Source organism: Eupeodes corollae, chromosome 3 (assembly GCF_945859685.1).
Source record: "Eupeodes corollae chromosome 3, idEupCoro1.1, whole genome shotgun sequence".
Taxonomy (NCBI): domain Eukaryota; kingdom Metazoa; phylum Arthropoda; class Insecta; order Diptera; family Syrphidae; genus Eupeodes; species Eupeodes corollae.
In genome coordinates, this window is record NC_079149.1 from 77,857,437 (window position 1) to 77,878,311 (window position 20,875).

The 20,875-nt window shown below is 32.6% G+C and overlaps 2 protein-coding genes across 4 annotated transcripts; both read right to left on the reverse strand.

The window, feature by feature from the left end:
• Positions 1 to 274: 274 nt before the first annotated feature.
• LOC129952691 (uncharacterized) lies at positions 275 to 7,165 on the reverse strand. The gene is made up of 6 exons (XM_056065453.1): positions 6,444 to 7,165; positions 6,128 to 6,377; positions 1,258 to 1,337; positions 1,062 to 1,205; positions 537 to 994; positions 275 to 486 (listed from the first exon to the last, which is right to left on the reverse strand). The coding sequence occupies exons 1-6, from the start codon at positions 6,535 to 6,537 to the stop codon at positions 337 to 339; spliced, it is 1,176 nt and encodes a 391-aa protein (XP_055921428.1). The 5' UTR covers positions 6,538 to 7,165; the 3' UTR covers positions 275 to 336.
• Positions 7,166 to 8,868: 1,703 nt separating this feature from the next.
• On the reverse strand, positions 8,869 to 19,947 carry LOC129948935 (mucin-2). Of its 3 annotated transcripts, XM_056060084.1 has the most exons (5): positions 19,381 to 19,946; positions 11,562 to 11,789; positions 9,910 to 11,207; positions 9,519 to 9,837; positions 8,869 to 9,423 (listed from the first exon to the last, which is right to left on the reverse strand). In XM_056060084.1, exons 1-5 carry the CDS (start codon positions 19,490 to 19,492, stop codon positions 9,068 to 9,070), a joined length of 2,313 nt encoding a protein of 770 aa, XP_055916059.1. In that variant the 5' UTR covers positions 19,493 to 19,946; the 3' UTR covers positions 8,869 to 9,067. The 3 variants fall into 3 exon arrangements, with proteins under 3 accessions (XP_055916059.1, XP_055916058.1, XP_055916060.1); XM_056060083.1 differs by having other exon boundaries at positions 9,519 to 11,207; XM_056060085.1 differs by lacking the exon at positions 11,562 to 11,789 and having other exon boundaries at positions 9,519 to 11,207; positions 19,381 to 19,947.
• Between the last annotated feature and the right edge of the window lie 928 nt (positions 19,948 to 20,875).

Consider the following 20,875-nt stretch of genomic DNA (forward strand, 5'->3'; position numbering starts at 1 on the left):
GGGAAATATGATGCGAACATTTATGTGAGAAAATGCTGCTAACAGCATATTTAAGTTATTGAATAGGTTTCTTTCAATATTATAATTGTATATTTGATTAGAACTAATTTTGCTTGGTAAGAGGTGAGACCTCTTGAATAAATAATTGTTATACTAAAGGATTAAAGAACCGTGTTTTTATTTAAATCAACGGGACCAGTGGTGGGTCCCGAATATATTTTTTGAAATAAGTCAATAAGAAACCTTTAACTTGTACATATGCATGAATTATGAAAAATAAATAACAAAATTCCAATTCAAATTCTATATTTAAACCAAAACTGAAATCTCAATAAGTCAATTATTAATTTCATCGCTTTTTAACCACTTCAAAAGTTCTCCTTTTACTCTTATTACATTTTCATTGTTGCTTTGAATACTTTGTATCTGTGGAAAACAAGCACTTCGAATGTATTTTTTAACCAATGGACTTATTTGTCGAAGAGTCTAAAAAAAAATATTTTAGTAAAAACAAACTTACTGACGATCGTACAAACCTGTAAGCAATAAAGTTGTTGAAAATCATTATTTTTGACATGGGCTCGTTGTATGAGTGCGTTTGGCAAATTCCACAGTTCTCTGCATTTCCAGAGTATGATCTTACTTCCAGCTGTGGCATTTTGTAAGGCATGTGCTACAGTTTCATGCGTTTCTAACTGGTCGTCCAATAAGAGTTCATGTAGTATATAAATTCCATTGGACTTTTCAAATTTATCCTGTCCCTCGCTGCAGTTTAAAAGGAAAGCCAGAGATTTGATGAGAATGTCTTGATTTGTATGTCTGTACGGAATCTCATGAATTATAAACTCAAAGAATCCTCGATCAATAGCCAGTTGTGGATAAATTTCAAGGAAGTGGTTGCATAAGTTAAAATCCGCCAAAGTTATGAAGTTCTTTTTAAGATATTCGCATAAGTCAGTATACAAACTCGTCTCGTGAATGAAGTAATCGACAACTAAGGTAAATAGAAAAGAAAAATAAGTTTATGAAAACAATGATAACAACAAAGTAATTTTGAATACTTTGAGGATGCTGCACCAGATTTGCCAAAATACAAGAAGCCATTAGGTTATTGTCCTCAGTTGTGACCATTTTAAAAAGCTCATTTATAAGATTGCGTCTTTTTGCCATTTGAAGTGAGGCTTGCAAGGAGCCGCTTAAAATGACTGCTTAGATTAGTATAACGAGGATAAAAAAGATTTAGATCCGTATCTTTACCAAAGCATCGAAGAATAACAGGAACAAGTCTCTGGCACTTTTTTTTTTGAATTCGTCGCCTCAGTAAAAGATTTTGAAGCCTTTCAAATATTGAAAAAAGAATGAAGTACATTTGTCTGGTTGATAATTATTTCAAGCCCGTTTTAAATCTTTTTAATAAAAGCGTTTTGTTTTTGTATGGCTCAAAGCCGTCTCCGCACGGACTCAAATGTTTAAGAACGTACAATTTTTGTTTGAAAACTTTAAGATTGAAATATCGAAGCATTAATTTTTTTCGAGAATTAACAATGTCCATCAAATTGTTTGTACTAAAAAGTAATTGTCTCTACATTTGGTAATTTTGAAATGTCAAAAACATTTAAAACAAATGTTATTAGTGGACAGGATAAGTAGAAAACCAATTAAAATTAGGTTATCAAAATATAATCAAAACAACCGATACTATCACTATATTTAGATTGAACCAAACTTTTCAGGACACACTGTATGTATGTATTTTTATAATTCATATATATCAGTTTTATACCATTAGACTTGTACAGCCCTATTATGGCTATCAACTATCAATTATTTGATAACTGATAACTTCTATCAGACACTTCTCCAGTATTCAGGATATCCGAACATTCCGAGAGACCAACATTGACTCGGACCACTACCTCGTTGTAGCCAAGGTAGAGCTACGGATATCCCGATCCAAGCTAAAATAAGGAAGTACTGTGAGAAGATTCGACGTTAGACGGCTAGAATCGCAAGAGACTGCCATGTCCTTTTCCGATCGAGTCTCTAATAACCTCTTAAGGAGTCCTATGCTTCCTACATTAAGCATTGAAAACCAGTGGCAACATTGCCTTGCAGCCATCAGAGATGCCGCCTCTGAAGTGCTAGGTTTCACGCGGCCACCACAGCGAAACCCCTGGTTTGACGACGAATGCCGGCAAGCGCACGCAGCGAAACAAGAGGCATACAAAACGGCGCTGCACAAAAGGACTAGAGCTGCTTCCGAGCTCTACGAGCAGAAGAGGAGAGAGGAACACCGGCTTCTTAGACGGAAAAAAGAGAGCATGAGATGAGCATGAGCGCGCGATCGAGGAGATAGAGGGATGTCACAACAGGAATGAGGTTCGTAAATTTTACCAAAAGGTAAAAAAACCTCCCAAGGGTACCAGCCACGAACCGAAGACTGTAAGACGATCAGGGGAACATTGTAGTAGAACCGCAGTCGATGCTGAGAATATGGAAAGATCACTTCTCCAAATTATATAACGGCGATGACGAACCGAATTCCGCTGTAAGGGAGATAGAACCACTCAACCTCGGCGACGCAGATCAACAATTCCGCCTACCCGACCTTGACGAAGTGAAGATAGCTATATCTAAACTTAAGTCAAACAAAGCTACTGGAGTTGACGCCATCGCTGCCGAACTATTCAAAGCAGCAGGCGATGACTTGGTAGGGAGCATGCACCAACTCATCTGCAAAATATGGTCGGAAGAAAGCATGCCCGATGAAAGGAATCTCAGCATAGTGTGCCCGCTACATAAGAAAGGAGACCCTCTAAACTGCGCCAACTGCAGAGGCATCAGTCTCCTTAACATTGCGTATAAGACCCTCTCTGCCGTATTATGTGAACGTCTGAAGCCACTAGTCAACAACCTGATTGGTCCATATCAGTGTGGCTTCAGACCAGGAAATAGCACTATCGACCAAATATTCACACTACGGCAGATCTGGGAAAAAACCCAGGAGCTTCAAATCGATACCCACCATAATCTTTATCGATTTTAAAGCCGCGTATGACAGCATCTATAGGGAAGAGCTCTACCGACCAATCTCTAGTTTTGGCATCCCTGTCAAACTTATCCGTTTGTGCAGAATGGCGATGGAGAATGCACGCTGCTCTATCAAGGTCGGAAAAGATCTTACCGATGCATTTGATGTCAAAAAAGATTTTAGACAAAGCGACTTCTCTTCTTTTGGAAAGAATTGTGCAAAACTCAACTGTCAACACTAGAGGCACAATCTTCCAAAGGTCCATCCATTTACTCGGATATGCAGATGATATTGACATAATTGGAAGACCAAAGCGTGATGTCAGTGGAGCGTTTTTGAGCATTGCGACGGAAGCGAAGAAGATGGGTTTAGTGGTCAATGAGGGCAAGACCAAGTATATGCTGTCATCAAAAAAGGACACTGAACAACGACGTGTTGGACAAAACGTCACCATGGACAGCTATAACTTTGAGGTAGTTAAGGACTTTGCCTACCTAGGCACCGCTATTAATACAGACAACGACACCAGCGCTGAAATCAAACGAAGAATAACTCTTGCAAATCGCTGCTTCTTTGGACTTAGAAGGCATTTGAGAAGTAAAGTCCTTTCTCGAGCATCTAAAATCACCATCTTTAAGACACTCATCATCCCGGTTCTCATTTATGGCGCTGGTGCCTGGACCCTGTCAAAGAAAGATGAGAGCGTCTTAGGATGCTTCGAGAGAAAATTTCTTCGGGTGAGTTTTGGTCCCGTACGCATAGATGGAGAATGGAGGGGAAGATATAACGACGAACTGTACGGGCTATACAGCGACACTGACCTAGTTAGCAGAATTAAAGTCCAATGGCTTAGATGGCTAGGTCATGTAGAGCGGATGGACATCAACGCTCCAGCCCGGAAGGTCTTCGAATCCAATCCCTAGGGACGGCGCAGTAGAGGAAGACCGCGACTCAGGTGGCGCACCCAGGTGGGAGAGGACCTCAACCAACTTGGCGTTCGAAACTGGAGACAGCTAGCTAGGGACCGAGCTGGCTGGAGACGCTTGTTGGTTGAGACCCAGGTCCGGACTGTAGCACCACCTTAAATAAAAAAAATAAATAAACTTCTATCAATTTATTGATAATTTGGTACCAAGAGTATCAAATGATAATTTTTCATCCATTATGAATACAAATCAATATACATTTGTGAATAGGTTTTGTTTGGTGTTTGACGTTTGTCATTTGTGTTGAGTTCTTGTGTTTTGGTCTATAATTAATTTCCGCCAAGTTTATTTATTTTAGCTTGCACGATAAACCTTCGTTCATCAGTACAATTGCCTTCAAACAACAATTCTAGTGGAGGCATCGTATTTAAATTACAGTTCGTTACCATTTTCGAATATTTTACACATTTGTCAACGAAGATTTTGTAGCTGATAGAATATTTGATGGATATCAATATGTTTGATAGCCGTAATACCGAGTTCATCAAAAAAAGCTATTCACAATAAATCTTTTAACTCACTATTTATCAAAAATATTGATAATTGATCACCATAATACCGATTCATTAATTTTGTTGATAATTATCAACTGTAATTAAATATCGTGTTGATATTTGATAACCATAATAGGGCTGTTAGTCTTTACTCTCCGAGGTTACCCAATCAGAAAAATGTATCCAAAATTCAAAGAATGAATATTAATATTTTTAAGAAGTACGGAATTTCTTCTCAAAACTTGTGAAACATTTATATATATTTATTTGGTGAGAAAATAACAACTTTTTAAATCATTGAAACTATTTTCCTAAAAAAATTGAGGTTTTGATTCCTATGGACATATATTGTGTTTTGGATTGCAATCAGTCCATTCCTTTCTCTAGGGCGCTATCAACTATCAACTAGATACATGATACATAATAATATTTTTTAATGCATTGGTATTATGGATATCAACATTGTTTATGAACTGTGAACTTTATCATTATTGTGAATGATTTTTTGACATACTTGGTTTCTTAAAAACTTTTTAATTTAGAAAAATAATTATTAAAGGTACCCATTGATATATTTTTTAAGTGAGTTATGATGAAGTTAAACACGTGTAATAAGACACTTTTCTTTAATTCTTGCATTGGTTAATGAAACTTCAATGCAGATTCATTCAAAACAAAGTTACCAATTGAGCGTAGGAGACGTTCCTTACTATTCTGCTCTTAAATACATTAATACCACATAAAGAAACAAAGTCATTTTTTATAAAAGCAACTACATTTTCGCACAAAGAATTGTTCCTTTAGAGACTAAAAAAACAACAAATAATCCACATGGGAAACGTCAACCAAATTAAATAAAACTGATTCGCAATGAACTTTTGATAAGTATTCACAATCGGTCTTAAATTACCAGTTGATACGAACCAGATAATACCAACTTATCATATAATTGATAGAAATTATTGATTACCAAATTAATACTCATAATTAGGCTGACAGTTTGGTGGGCAGTATCAAAGGACATTTTTTGTATTTTTGTGAACAGGGAGCAAAAAAAGCGATGTTTTAGAGAAGGTTGTAAAGCAATTAAGTATCATTTATTTGGGAGCAAGGGCTGGATTTTTCAGCAACGCACTGCGCCGGCTCACAAGGGAAAAGCCACCCAATTTTAAGTTAAGGACAATTTACAAGGGTTTATCGCCGGAAAAAGTGGCTCTCGGTAAGTCCTTGTCTTAATCTGCTGGACTACCGTCTATTGAGTGTTTTAAGGGAGAATGCTTACAGAAAATTGAGCCTCTTACAGCTGATTTGATAATACGATAAATGGCCGTTTTTTTTTATAAAATGTTTCAATGTTGTTGAATAATTTCCTACAAATTTATGATGTAAATTTAATACACAATAAATATCGTAAAAAGAATTTTGATAAAAAGTTTATTATTTGAATATAACGTAAAACTTATGACAGGACTACGTAGACACATTATTAAGACAGGATGTTACGGTGTGAAGCGATTCTTTTACGTAAAGTCAATTAAAAAATTCTTATAAATTAATAATAATAATTAAAAAATAGTAAATATTAATACATATGTACATATGTACTCATTACTTACCTTAACACAATATCAAATTGGTAAATGGATCTATTTAACTCTAAATTATCTAGCAACAATTGGGAAAGCGTGTTCATAGCAGACATTTGAATATGAGACTCATCGCTCGAAATCTCTTTGATAATTTTGTGTAATCCCCAAGACCCAAAAGACAAATTTGATATACCATCTTTTCGTATTTTTGATTTCACTGGTTGGATATTTTTGTAACAATCATCAAATTTGCTTACATCAAATATGTTCATAAACTCTTGAAAGAAAAACAAAATGATTTTATATGCATAAGTTTCATACAAATAATTTATTTTCCAATTACCAATTTGGGTTACTTCATTTAATATATCTACGTTATAACTAGGCAGCTGCATTTGTAAAAATCGATTCCGTCTTTTATTCTTTTGATTCCACATTTTATGAGTGATGTTTGATTTAAAGAAATTAAAACAAATAAGTTATTTTTTGTATACGTATGTATGTACATTTTATTTTTCATTTTAAGACAGTGTAAACAATTCAAATTATATAAAATGATTTTATTGGCGTCGAGTTCGGCCAGACTGAAAATAATCCATAAATATAAAATTATGAAAATGCTGAACCAATTTTTAGAAAATTTTTTACGTATATTGGATTAGAAGTAGCACACAGGAGATCATTTATAAAAATGAGGAAAAGGGTCGGAGGCAAAACGGTGCTTTGGGCATACCAGCATTTATATTATGGGTTTCAGACTTGAATCCGTCCAATACAACTTCTATTGAACGGTTCGAAAGAAAATTTCTAATCCAACAAAGAAGAGGTTCGTTAATACCAAAATGACGCAAATTCGATTAAAGAGCAGGATGACAGACTTTATCAAATGCCTTTGAAATATCAAGTGCAATAATCTTATTTTCTCCAAAATGATGTAAATATTTGTTCCACTGTTCGGTGAGATGAACCATGAGATCACCAGTGGACTTATTGCTACGAAATCCGTATTGCCGGTCATTAAGAAGCTTTCGTTCCTCAAGATATTTCATAAGCTGATAATTAATCAGCGTTTTCATGACCTTGGAAACAAGTGCTATTGGTCGATAATTTGCGGAAGAAGAAAATGTCCCTTTTTTTGGGATTGGCTGAACAAATGCAGTTTTTCAACCACTCGGAACAAGCCCAGAAGAATAGGATAGATGGAAAAGCTTACTCAGTCATTTTGCTAGCGTGGAAGAACACCTGTTCAGAATAATAGCGAAAGATTGGTCCCATAGAATCATTACACGTTCAAGAAATGGGAGAGCCATGACACTATCTGGTAAGGTGCAAATAAGTTGGCTTTATCAACAGAGTTAACTAAAGGAGTGTCATTGACAACAAGCGTAGGAACCGAGGAAGAGAATTCCTCATGTTTTTCACGAACGACCAAAAATTCTTACTGCCTTTGGGACATTGCAGAATTTTTCGTCGTAATTTTTGGTCATGTAAAAATTTGGTCCCTCGAATATAGACGTTGCAGGCCTTCCTCGCTTGCTTAAACCTTTTCCGGTTTTCCTCGATTGGGTTGGCTTCAAAACACCGGAAGCTCACCTCTTTCTCCTTGATAACCTCTTTGCAGCTTGAATCGAACCATGATTTAACCTTGAGTTTAATACTTTTAACCCTATTCGGGATAAAGGTTTCCATTCCCACACGAATCATACTAGAAATCATATCCGTACTGGAGTCTACGTAGCTACCGAAGAAGCATAGCGACCAGTTAAAGATACTGAAGAAATTATATAGACCGTCCCAGTTGGCTTTCTTGTACTGTCAATCGGTTCTCTTTGGAGCTCTTTCTTTAACTGGATTTGTTTGGCACGAGAAATTAGCAGATATGATACTGTGGTCCGATGTGCCTAGAGGCGTCTATACACTGATTGTGTATTTATCAGGTTCAGAAGTGAGAAACAAGTCAACTAACTTTATCAGTATAACGGTTTTTCGGAATTCTTTATCAAACCCATTTTTAACTTTTAATATTATGTTATTGTCATGCCCGAGGCCTTGAGTTTTTCACGGGTACTGCCTCTTGCGAGGAATTGACAAATCCTTGTCATGAAAAGTGCTTTCTCAAATTTAAAACAAAAGAAGTGAAAAATTGGGTTGACCCCAAAAATATCTCTCCAACCCATAACGGCGGCGACTTCAATGAAATTGTATATTTTTAATTGTGTCTTGATACCAAATAAATAAATTCGAAAAAAAATGAAAGTTGTTTTATGAACGAAAAATATTTTGGGAATGATATTACCTCCATTTTTTTTTTAAAGATGATGGTTTAAAACTTACTTGTTTTTGTAAGAAATACTGTTTTCAACATTAAGTAAAACTACAAAATCCCATTGACAGTTTTTTTAAAAACTGATATTCAATCCAAATATCTAGAACATAAAATGAAGGTATCGACTTCAACATTATTTTATTTATTTTTTGCAGTTTTTTTTTTTGAAAAATCCAATTTGTTTTTATAAGCAATTATTTAAATAAGTTAGTTGCAATAAGCAAGTTATTAAAATTGGTTAAGATTGTCGTTAACTTATTTTTTTTTTACAATAAACTAAAACATTCAAAAACAAGAAAAACTGATAAGAATTGGTTTTCGTGTCAACAAAGAAAGAAAGTTGACTCCAAACTCTTTTGAGTTGGTTAAACTTTTTACCAAAATCGACAGACGGGCACTAATCGGAAGCTCTCAGGCTTGTAAAAAAAAGTAATTAATACTACAAATTTTATAATTAATGAATGAATTTATTTTAATATATTTTATAAAAGTTGTTTAAGCATTTAATAAATTTGTATGATAAACGTACATATGTATAGAATCTTAAAGATATTATGGAAAAATAATTTTTGTGTATATACAATTTCAGAAACAAGGGAAATTAAATTAAAAAGAAAACTAAAAATTTTAATAATTTCACTTTAAACTGGTGATACATTGTCATATGGAATTAGAACACCCGGTGGACCACCGAATGAACCTTTGTAGTCCCTTTTTTGGCCGAAGCCTGCGGTAGGTGTTGGCACGTCTGGAAGGCTTGAGGTATCAAAACGCGACTGCAAATTTATTGTAGGTGCTGCGACCTGTCCTGGTTGAAGAACGGCGTGATCAGGGTCTCTTATTGAGCCATCAGGTTGGATTGCATAACCTGGTCTATTTTGTCCACCCAAAATTCCAGGAGCTCCTTTGAAGCCACCGGTATACTTGCCAGCAAAAACTGTTCCTGCCGTTGAAGGTTGAGACTGGAAGGCGGGACCTAGAGTTGAGCTTTCAAATCCTATAAACAAAATTGTTTTTATTATAAGCGAAGTAATTAAGGTCAGAAATGTCAATACTGACAGTTCTGAGAAAAGTAACATTCTAAAATTTTACCAATCGAATTAGCTGGTTGTGATACACCGAAGAAAGGTTTCGTAGAAGGTTGCACGGGTTCAAAAACGCTGTTCGAAATCACTTTTCCTTGATTACTCTTGTTAAATGTAACCTTAGACGTTGGTTTCGTGTTTGATTCCGTTGCTTCTGGAATATTGTAACTGTTTATTGGAATTGTTTGCGATTGTAAGTTGCCGTCGTCGGGGTTGGTATAATCGTCTATGTCTGGCAGCACTACCATAGGTGGTGTGAAAAGTCTCGATGGTTCCGGTAATGGTGTAGAAGTAGAAATAAAGGTTTGATTGTTGGGGAGAATGGACTGGGATGGGATAGAGTTATGAATGAAATTGAATGGTGGGAGTTCAGATGAAATTGATTTTTGTATTGTTACCCCATCAATTGTTTGCTCTGCAACCTGACTTGTTGGTGAAATAATTCCATTAAAAGTTTGCTCTGGTTCCTTTTTTTCAGGTAAAGAAAAGGGTACTCCTGGTCCTGGATTGACGTGACTGATGCCTGTCAGCCATGATGGAGTGGTCACACTGCCCAAAATAAACTCACTCGTAGCTGGAGAAGCTGTTGTTGTAGTTGTTGTTGTTGGGGGATTTTGGAAGGATGTAAACCCAAATTGTCCATTTTTTAAGTTTAGGAACGGATTTGACTTGACATCAAAAAGAGTTTGCAATGTTGGTTTTACAGTTGATTGTGTTAACATAAAAGAATTAATTTTAAATCCAGTGGGCTGCGCCGATGACTTTAACGTGAATGGAGGGATTCGGGCTGGGATTGGACTTTCGGTGATAGTGTTAGGTGTTGTTGTGGGTATGGTAGTAGTTTTAGTGGTTGTGAAGAGTGGCTTTTGCGTAAAAGATATTGGGGGGCTTGTGGGTTGTTTTGGTAAAAATTTAAATTGAAATGGTTTAAAAGTCGAAAAGGTACTCTTTATGGAAGTTGTGCGAATGGGATATGGAGTGGTATTAGGGACTGCTTCTGTGGTGGTTATATCTGGTTGAACTTGATTTGGTGCGAAACCAGGAACGCTTAAAACTTTAAGATCTTCAAATGGTTCTAAGGGTGGTAGCAAATCATTTGAAAGTGTGTGATTGTATTCGTTATTATCTTCAGGAATTTCAAATGGCACTGCTATAGACAGCTCGGGATCATCAAACCCTTCCAGCCACGACGGCAGAACCTCCGAATTACCTCCTGGCAATTCAAATATTTCAGATGAGATTTCACTAGCAGTACTCAATGGTTGTGCATCGGTTGTTTTTGTGACGGGTGATGGGGTTGTTGTAGTCGTACTAGTAGTTGTTGTCATAATTGTTGTCGTGGTTGGTTTACTGGTTGTTGGTGTGGTAGTTCTGGGTTGATTTATTGCCATTTGTACCCCTTGATTGATTGTGAATGCTTGCTTTGTCGGAAATGTTGTGGGAAATCTGTTTTGTTGTACAATTCCCAAGTTTGTATTTTCTGTGTGAGGATCGTTCTCCTTCGGGGGTACTAAGTCCCAAGACAAAACTTTCAAGGAGTTTTCGTCATTAGATGGAGTATATGGGACACCTGGTCCAACATCAGGGTCATTGAAATCAGCTAACCAATCGGGAAGAGTGTATTCCTTTTGCTCTGTTGAGTAGTCAATTCCAGGGCTGTTAAAAGCATCTTTCTGTTGTTCAGCTGCATTGGGATCTAAAGTGATGGGATATGGGATTTGTTAATAATGGATGATTGATTTTAGGAAAGTTAGATAAAACCCTGTTAAAATAGCATATGCTAGGGGACTGATTTGATTGTGCACCAAAGGGATGGTTTTTCTTGCTAATATTGTTTATGCATTTAAAGTTAGCTTGGCCATAGGTGAAGGTTTGGGATTTTGGGGCAAGCAGGGTCACTGATTAGTTATTTTGTTATTGTAAATATTTATGATCAAAGGGTTCTGAAGCTTGTGTGCATATTCTGAGTATGTGTTCTCGTTCTTAGTTGTTGTCAATATAGTCGATATTTTAGTCGTTCACTGTAGAAAGTATTTGGAGGATGACTCACCAACAAATGGTGGAAGCAAACTCTCAATTGGCTTCTTGATTTCAGTTATTCCCGAAGCATAATTGGGAATTTCAAATTGCACACCCTGAGCGGTAACGACTTTCCTCCCATCCGGAGTTTGTATCGGTTGAGAGAAAGTTATGGGATTACCATAGCTATCGACGGCGTCTTGTAAATTGTCAACTAATGGAGGTTGTAGTTCTAATGGAAATGGCGTGTCGTTTTTCTCTGAAAAAGACGATATTTATGCAAATTGTTGTTTTATTTTAAGTCTTTAAAATGTGTGGGTGCTCGTAATTAGGAGGGTAAATACATATAAGGATGTGAACTTTCATTAAAACATTGTAGTTAACTATTCTCTACTATTGTAAATAGTCATGTTACCTGTTGGGCAATCGATTAAATATTTAAATGTGTTGACCATATAAGCTGAACTAAACATAAACATTCTAAATCGTATGTATACATACGTTGATCTTCTTTGAAATTAACGGAATTATTATATTGGTACACGCGTTGTATCTAAATATGTTGTACATTACAATCATTAAACTTTCAAAAGAATCTGTTTTTAAGCTGAGGCAAAAACAACAATCAGAATGACGAACAAGCTTTGCGAAAACTTGTGACCTGCCATAGTTGTTTTATATTTCAATCAACTTCTTGAGTCAAAACTTAAATTATTAAGACATAGAATTTATCTGTTCATGTTTTGGTAAGAACGAGCCCCAAAAACGTCATACTTAAAATTTTCGTCAGATAATTCCTTTCCACATATCTGTCATTTTAAATAAGTTTTTTTCGATAGCTTTTAAAAAATAGTTACTTTTTTGACCCATTCTAATGTACATTTACATATATGAATTAAAATAATTCAATTTTCTTGATTCATAGTGTTTAAAAAAATTCTGTATGGGATTTTTTTCGCTTATGTAACGCGTTGTATAAATTAAATTTGTATCTTAAAGTATTATCTATGCATGGCATTAAATATTAATTCACTAATCGAATAGCTTTCGCGTTTGAATTTTTTAAGAGGATTACGTACCCAAAACCCACGAATTTAAAACAAGAACTTATCGTGTTTTTATTGGGTGTAATCCAATTTTATTTTATCAATTAAATTTTATAGTATATGACTCTTGTTCTGAGTCATATAATTATTTTCAAATGTCAACCTGAATATTAATGAGGGGGCTTTCAGCTTATTATGGTCATTGGATCATTGGTAAGAATATATGAAAATATAAATATCAATTACAGTCAAACTTCTTTATTAACCCTAGAAAGATAACCTACGTTGAATTGACGTATAAATCATGTGTATCACTTATGGTCTATGAAATATGGTTATCTTTCTAGGGTTAAAAACCTTCAATGAAAAAAAAAATTACTTCGTTATGAGGAACTTTAATAAAAAAGGCGTTATGAAGAAAATGTATTTTTTTTAAAACTGCAGGTGTTCTTTTATATTAAAAAAAAAATTGGGCTCGTTTTAAAGAAATTAATATTTAATTACATATTTATTTATTAAAAACATATCAATTTTCGATTGCACCACGAAAAGTTTTGTTTTTTGTTTTATTATAAAAAAAAATCTTCGAATTAAGAAAGGAGAAATCAGAGACACCATCTGAGAGTTGATTTTTTTGTTTCGAATAAACTCGATTTGATCTTATTAGTCCGATACCTCAAATGTAATAATATTCAAAATTGTTTCGTCTGAAGGAAGTCCTTGTTAGCAACATTTGCATTAATTGCAACATAATCGCCAAATGTAATAGGATAACTTGAGGTTGTTAAGGTTGCTGTTGATCTTGATTTATAATGATCTTATCCTTGAAAGTGTAATTGAGTCTTCATCGGGCCAACAACCAAACCCAGCTTTGTTAATTTTACAAATTCAAATTTCAAAATTGACATTAATCTATAAAGAAAGAACTTTGCTTTGAGGCCAAAAAAATAGTTCGTTATAAAGAGAATTTCGCTATGTTTTATTATAAAGAACATAATATGGAATATTTCTTAAGGGGTTAGGTTAGTTTAAAGTGACTGTCCGTGATGGAGTAGGACACACTTAAGCCAGTTTAATCGTCCATTTATATACCACATAAATCTTGAGGCTTTCTTCTAAACTTGATAAAAACAGTTTGGGTCAATTCCGATAATGTTAATATATTGAGATCATTATAGAAGAATTCTCCAAGGTAATTCTTGCATTTTTGAGCTAGAACAGGGCTTGTACAGAGAGGGCCAAGAACTGTTTCCTTATCTTTCACAAAAGTAATTTGAGTGCAAAGTTTTAGAGTAGGGTATTCAAAGCCGCAGATGGGAGCGTGCGAAACAATCCGCTTATGTATGGGCTAGCTGAACGTTGGACTTTACGTAGTTTGTCGCGGCTTATGGCTTTTTCTAAAACAATACGCCATACTTCCACACCGTGAAGTAAAATCTGTCTAATTACCGATGTGTATAACCAATGCGTAATTTGGGGTTGTGAGCTCCATTTATAACAAAGAGCCTTTTTTCAAAAGAAGATAGCTGCGGTAGCTCTTTTTACTCTTTCTTGTATATAAAGTTTCCAATTTAGTTCTTTGGTCTAAAATAAGACGTAGATAATTAGCCTCCTCTGAGAACTGTATTTCGATACCTTAAATTTAGGTGTCTTAGGATTTTGAAAGAGTTCTTTAGGGTATAAAGAATTTTGTTGAAAGGAAGTTCGTTATAAAGAAGTTTGAAAAAAAACATTTAATTTAACATCTTGGTAAAATAAATAAATCCGGTTATGACCTTCGGATTATCTAGGACGCCATTTTAAGAAGTAAATGTAATCTCATCAGGTCAACTTTAGTAATATCTGTGCTTTCAACTGATATCTTCATATATTTAGAGTATATACTGTATTTGTACTGTATAAATCGTTATTTTCAATATATGTAAGTAATAAATGTACGCTATGAGCATATGTCTACATTGTACAGTGTACACTGTACATGCATAAAAGCTCTAAGAAAAAGGTCATTTTTAAATGCAATGTGAATTATTAGCCGGTCTTTTTATAACTCAAAGACTGAAAAACATTTAATTTATTGAATTTTGTTAATATTTATGTGAAACGGTTGAATAACGGATGTGTGAATGTACAGACTTTCTTGGCCATAATATTTAAATTTTCAGATATTAATGCAATTACATATACATTACAATAGCAATACACACATGTTCTAAACTTCAAACAATTATAAATGCGATTACAAATGGAGTATACAAATGTAGGTATGTATTTATTTACACAAGCTGTATCATCTTTTAGCTTTGGATTAAAAGTTTTGTGACCTTTCCCCTGCTTTTGATTCATTGCCAAGCCCATCGTTACCACCAAAAAATGTTTTTATCTGATCAAATATTTAAAATAAAAAAAACTAAACCGACAGATAATCAATTGATTTCCACCAAATCAACATATTATCGTTGCTTCCTAGTGTAAACTAAATCAGCACAAATCTTTATTTTACTTTTAAGCCAATTAATAAATCAAACTGAGCATTAGGGTTGTGCAGAAGAAATTAAAAATTAAAATGTTTAACTTCTCAAGGCCATTTGAATTCAAATAAGTTACATTACTATACACGCATATGTTATACTCGTTCCTAAACTCCAAATAAGAAAATCTTGGTAATAGAGCTCAAGATACCTATATTAAAAAAAAACGTAATTTGCAAATTCAACTATAAACTAGCTGAACTGGTTGGGTTATATAAATTTTCTTATTGATTATGATTCCTAAGAAAGGCTAATCCGATGAATCGCTGTACTGATGCTAAGACAATAACATTCGTGATCAATATGTGGCTTATTAATATTCAAAATATAAACTTATAGTAAGTAAAACAATAACGATAATGGAGTTCATAAAACCCATATCTCATTGGCGTAACCGAATTGGACTTAATTTATTTTTAATTTTTTTAAGAAATTTTTAAGTTTTAACCTTTTAAATTTTTACAAAAGAAAGAGGATGCGTATTAGTGTCGCTGAAGTGACTTTTCAAATACATATACATATATATATGTTTATATTTATTTATAAGTATCTCTTTAAAAACTTTGCATACAAAACAATAATTAAATTTAAATATTTGATAAATTCTAATTATCTGTTAATTTGAGAAACTAAAAAAAATTATTAAAAATTACTATTCAAGTTCCGGGGGAATCTCTGCTAGTGCGCCACTGTCTTTACTTACTCAACCATATTAAAATTGTGAAAAAAAGAAATGTTTTCAACAATAATGGGAGAAACCCACTTCCTTGTATCACAATTCAAACAGGTTATTTTGAATATTATACATGTTTACATATAAATTTACTTTCTATGTTAAGAAACGACATAAAGTTAAATACCGACTGCAAAATTATTTAAGAAAAAAACTTTATTGATTGTTATGTTTATTTTTTAACAAGAATCACAAATTAAGTTTTATTTATTTCTGGTAGTAAAACGATAAGGAGAAGTCGTAAAAATACTTGTTACTCTATGAAAGGTATGCATGGTACATCATATTAAAAAAGCGTATGAATTGAGTCGAGTTCCCCAACAAAATTTGTCAACTTTTCCAAAAAGGTATTCTCATCGTTGGTTTCTGTATTCAGTTGAACATTTTTAGTCCATTTATTTTTAAGCGGATACTAATGCTTAACAAGAAGTAACATTGGTCCTCCCAAACTACAATTTTTAGAGTTAAGATACTATTTATTAAAATAAAACTCTTTCTTGTCGAATGAATTTTATTTACAGAAAATAATTTGATTTCATCGAACAAATTTTATGAACTGAAAACAACAACACTAATTTGGCATTTTTGAATGTCAATCATTTTTTCGATATAATTCGAAAGGAAAAAAATTGAGTACATCATACAAATTGATATTTTTTCCTTTTCAAATAATTTTCACCTGATGAAGTTAAAGTTTTAACATAAATAATTAAGCTTTTTATAAGCATAAGAACTATTAAAAAATTCAAAAAGAATTTAGGATCAAATTTATTTCTTGTTAACTGTTCCTTAATGAATCGAAAACTGTCCTCTTTTCGTCATTTTTTTACCAAATTCTTATTTGGGTATGTAAGGTATTCGATAAATGCATAAACATGTATTGCTAGTTTATTTTACTTATAAAATAAACAAATAAGCTGACTCATCAGCCCAGAGAACTAGGTCCTAGTGACTTACAACTCTCAACCATTATTTCGATTCATTTCAGAGATGGAGGGGACCTAGTTTTTATGCCGATCCGAACGGCTTATTTGAGAAAGCACTTTTCATGATATGAAATACTCTTGTAGGTTTTGTCAATTCCTCACAAAAGGCAGAACCCGTAAAAAAAACTTTTAGATGGCATGACACTAAGTCTATATTAACTAACCTTGTAAATTTTGGAAACCAATAACTTATGACAAATCATTAAACTTTTCACCACAGCAGTTTAAAAAAAAGGTGACAATTTTGGCTAACCCTAAATATCTTACGAACCAAAAACGATGTTGACTTGAATTAAATTTTATATAATATATTGTAACGTGATACCAAACAAGTATATTTTTTGAAAAAAAATCCAATTAACGATTTTCTTATAAATCAAAAAAAATGTATCAAATGGATAAGTGTACGATTACAAAATGATTTTATCATCAAAACAATTTTGTGCAACGGAAAATAACGTTTTTAACATCTGGTAAAATTTTGAGAAATCCGAATTGACAGTTTTTTTTTTATAAAAAATATAAACCTAAAAAAACATTACTTAGAGTTGGTAAAAATTGAATTTCGACTCAAATTTCATTTCAAAAATTTGAGATTATGGATGTCAACTAAGTTTATCTTATAAGAAATACTGTTTTCAACATTGGGCACAATTTTGAGAAAAATCGAATTAACAGTTTTTTTTTTATAAAAAATAAAACATTACTCAAAGTTGGTACTGTGATTTTCGACTCAAATATCTTTTCAAAGCTTTGAGATTATGGCTTCCAACTACTTTTATCTTTTAAAAAATATTGTTGTCAACATTCAAGAAAATTTTGAGAAAAAATCGAATTGACAGGTTTCTTTTACAAAAAATAAAAACCTTATAAAAAAAAAAAACAATACTAAAACTTGGTAAAAAATTACTTACGACTCAAAAAGCTTTTAAAAATTAAAAATACTATCTTCAAACTCTTTTCTTTTCATAAAAATGGTTTTCGATATTCAGTAGTTTTTTTATGAAAATCCAAGAGTCCGTTTTTTTCATAAAAAAATAAAATCTACAAAAAATAGTACGCAATTTAATTTCATTCATCCAATTTGTAAACATTTAATAAATACTACTAAAATTGGTAAAAATTTGTTTGCGACTATTTATAATTTAACAAAACCAGATTTTCAAACTAAACTATTACTTTATATGAAAAATATTGTTGGTAATTTTATATTTTTTAAGTATAATTCAACTGACAATCTTTTTTAACCAAACACGAAAACCTACAAACTTTTAAGCAAGACAAATTGACAAACGGGATGGGAAGTTGTTAGTGGGGGTTGTATCCCAGCCTCTTTTTTTAATAAATAAATTTTGTAGAAAATTCTAATTTGTAAACTAAAAAAAAATTATTCACCAATAATTATTAATTAATTAATTTTAATTTCTGTTTATTTTCAAAAATTAATTATCAAGTGTGGTGTCATTGTAAAAAGAGTTGTTAACATTTAATGTGAGTATTTTCAACAGCTTGTTCTTGTGTAAGCCAATTTTTTAAATTGGGCAGCGTATTTCTATTTATATTTCAATATTGCAGGCAACTTTAAGGATGGCTAATGTGACTTCCATACGTTGCCTGAAGTTAAAAACACATTTTTTGCATCTAAAATTATTGGATGATGTTGAAATCAAATGCAATGAAATGATTGGTAATTTTGTTCGAAGTTTAGGCAAATGACTCTTTTCTTGACTCTTTTCTTTTATAAACTCTATATACTTCTCCCTCATCCTGGTTTTGAATAATTTTTTTTAAATCTTAAAATTAATTTTTCTTCAAATTAAAAAGCATTCAGTTTTAAAATATTTAACTTAAATGAGAGTAAACTGATTGTCAAAATTGAGCTCAAGAAATACAGTACAATACTTTCTATCCAAAAAGTTGCTCGAAATTGCCGGCAGTTAAGTTTTCCAGTGTATGCTCAGACTATTAAGCCAAGTCGAAAGTTTGTTACTTTTGTGTTAAGGAGTTGTCCTTATATATTCTTATCTTATAACCCTAAATTGACAGTTATTAAACCGAAGGTAACTATTTCTAACATCGTATTATAACAAATACTATTTTCATGAAAAACTCATGACTACTGTTTATTAAAATTGAGAATTCATGTAATAGAATTAATAAAATAAAAGAGCTGAAAATTGCTTTAAACAAAACAAAATGTTTAATTATTGTTTTGTTCGAATCGGAAAAGATTGTGAAATAAAATAAAAAAACTCCCTTAGTCTAAATCATTCTCTGCTGCACAATTGAAAAATAAGAATACTTATTGAAATATTTGTTTTCAGTATTCTTAAAAACAACACTTTCTGTGGCTCTTTGTAGTCAGAAACTGCATACAAAATGTAGTTTAGTAATTAATTGTTTTAGAAGTAATATGTGATTTGTTAGTTTTTGTATTTGCGACATTATTGATAAATATCTCTCCGTTTATAGTTGCAGAAACCATCACAACCCCTTAACACTTAATTTTAAAAGTTCATGTTAATATTAAGTTTTAATATTTTATTTATGTATATACCATTGTTCTGTGGTGCTGCAGAAACTTGAAATTGCGATACAGAAACTCCTACACAGAGAATCAATGCTGCAATCCATAACTTATTTTGAAATGAATTATTTGAAGTATTCATTATGCAATATTTTTCTGGTCGTTTGTTTCAACGAAGTGGAGCAACGCGAATCAGTTATTAAAATCACTTTGTTCACTTATTTCGAAACATAAAAGTTACAAAAAACAAAAAAAAAAAATATGCAAATTTTATATGGATGATTCTATTATGAAATATTATTTATAAACGGTGTGTTAAATTTCATTGAAAAGCTTTTCAAGAAGTAATCCGTATATGTAGGTATGTACTCGTACACTCCTAGTTATGAGAGTCGATGTGATCGTTAGTGGGACGGTACATCACCATCAAAGAACCCGAGGGTATAGTTTGCAGGAGCACACGACTTATACAGAGGAGACAACATTCGCTTACGTGCTAACCGAACGAAATGAAAACTTTTATTAAAATTTCAGATCATTTGATTGACTTCATCTAGCCAAGATCTCACATCTTGATCGTCTTTGGGATCCGGAATCACTGACGTTACGTCTGATCGTCGGTGCTGTTTGTGTTTAACTTAAAATAAAACAGTGTTGATAGAAAGAAATCTACCTACATATATAAGAGAAATAAATTATTTATTAATAAATTAATGATTTTTTTAAAAATGCAATTCTGGACATATGCATAACAAAATTACTTTTAAAATCTAAAGAATGAATTTATTGCAATTCAGTTTTTTTCAAGGAAATATTTTGTCAAATTGCCGTACATGTTTTGTGTAGGGTCATAAGACACGTCTTAGAATAAATGGGCTATATTCATTATGAATAATGTAAATTTGTGGTCCAATGGTAAAGCGTATCGCTGCTATAAACGGCTTCACGGTTATAAGCTTCGATAATATTAGTTTCGCTTTCTTTTTCTTTGTTATTAATTCAAGATTCAAAATCGAAAGTGAATCTGAGGTAACATTTTGTATTTAGCGAGAAGATTTTAATTTTTGCCTGACTGATAATAAGTCAGTGAGTTAATTATTATTATAGAACTTGTTCTAAAAGAAATTTTGGAATTTTTTGTTTTCGGAATTCAAAACCGATCTTTATAACAAAAATAAGGGAAAATAGATTTTATTCTAATACGAAATCTAAATTTCACCTTTAAATTCCTCTAAGCCTTGTCAAAACATCTCGTTGACAAATAGTACAAATATATTGTAGTGCACAATAAAAGCTGCATTCGATTACACTTGAAGTTTCTAAAAATTTTTAATCTATCAAAATATTATTTTCAAATTCGATTAAATTTAACTTGAATTGTTTTCTAAAACCCATCAGGCGTTGTTTTACATTAGGTTAAGTTACCTTATGTATTTTGTATAAATGGCAACATTCTGGAGTGCTATGCATGATAATTGTTTAACCCTTCGATATTGTATATTATTTTTTGTATTTATTTCATTGC

Coding starts and splice junctions, on each gene's coding strand:
- LOC129952691 (XM_056065453.1), bottom strand. CDS start 6,537: ATGTGGAATCAAAAGAATAAAAGACGGAATCGATTTTTACAAATGCAG. Junction 1,206..1,257: donor TGTTATTCTTCGATGCTTTG/GTAAAGATACGG, acceptor TAATCTAAGCAG/TCATTTTAAGCGGCTCCTTG. Junction 487..536: donor AACAACTTTATTGCTTACAG/GTTTGTACGATC, acceptor ATTTTTTTTTAG/ACTCTTCGACAAATAAGTCC.
- LOC129948935 (XM_056060083.1), bottom strand. CDS start 19,492: ATGAATACTTCAAATAATTCATTTCAAAATAAGTTATGGATTGCAGCA. Junction 11,790..19,380: donor TGCAGCACCACAGAACAATG/GTATATACATAA, acceptor CGTCTTTTTCAG/AGAAAAACGACACGCCATTT. Junction 9,424..9,518: donor ACAACCAGCTAATTCGATTG/GTAAAATTTTAG, acceptor TTTTGTTTATAG/GATTTGAAAGCTCAACTCTA.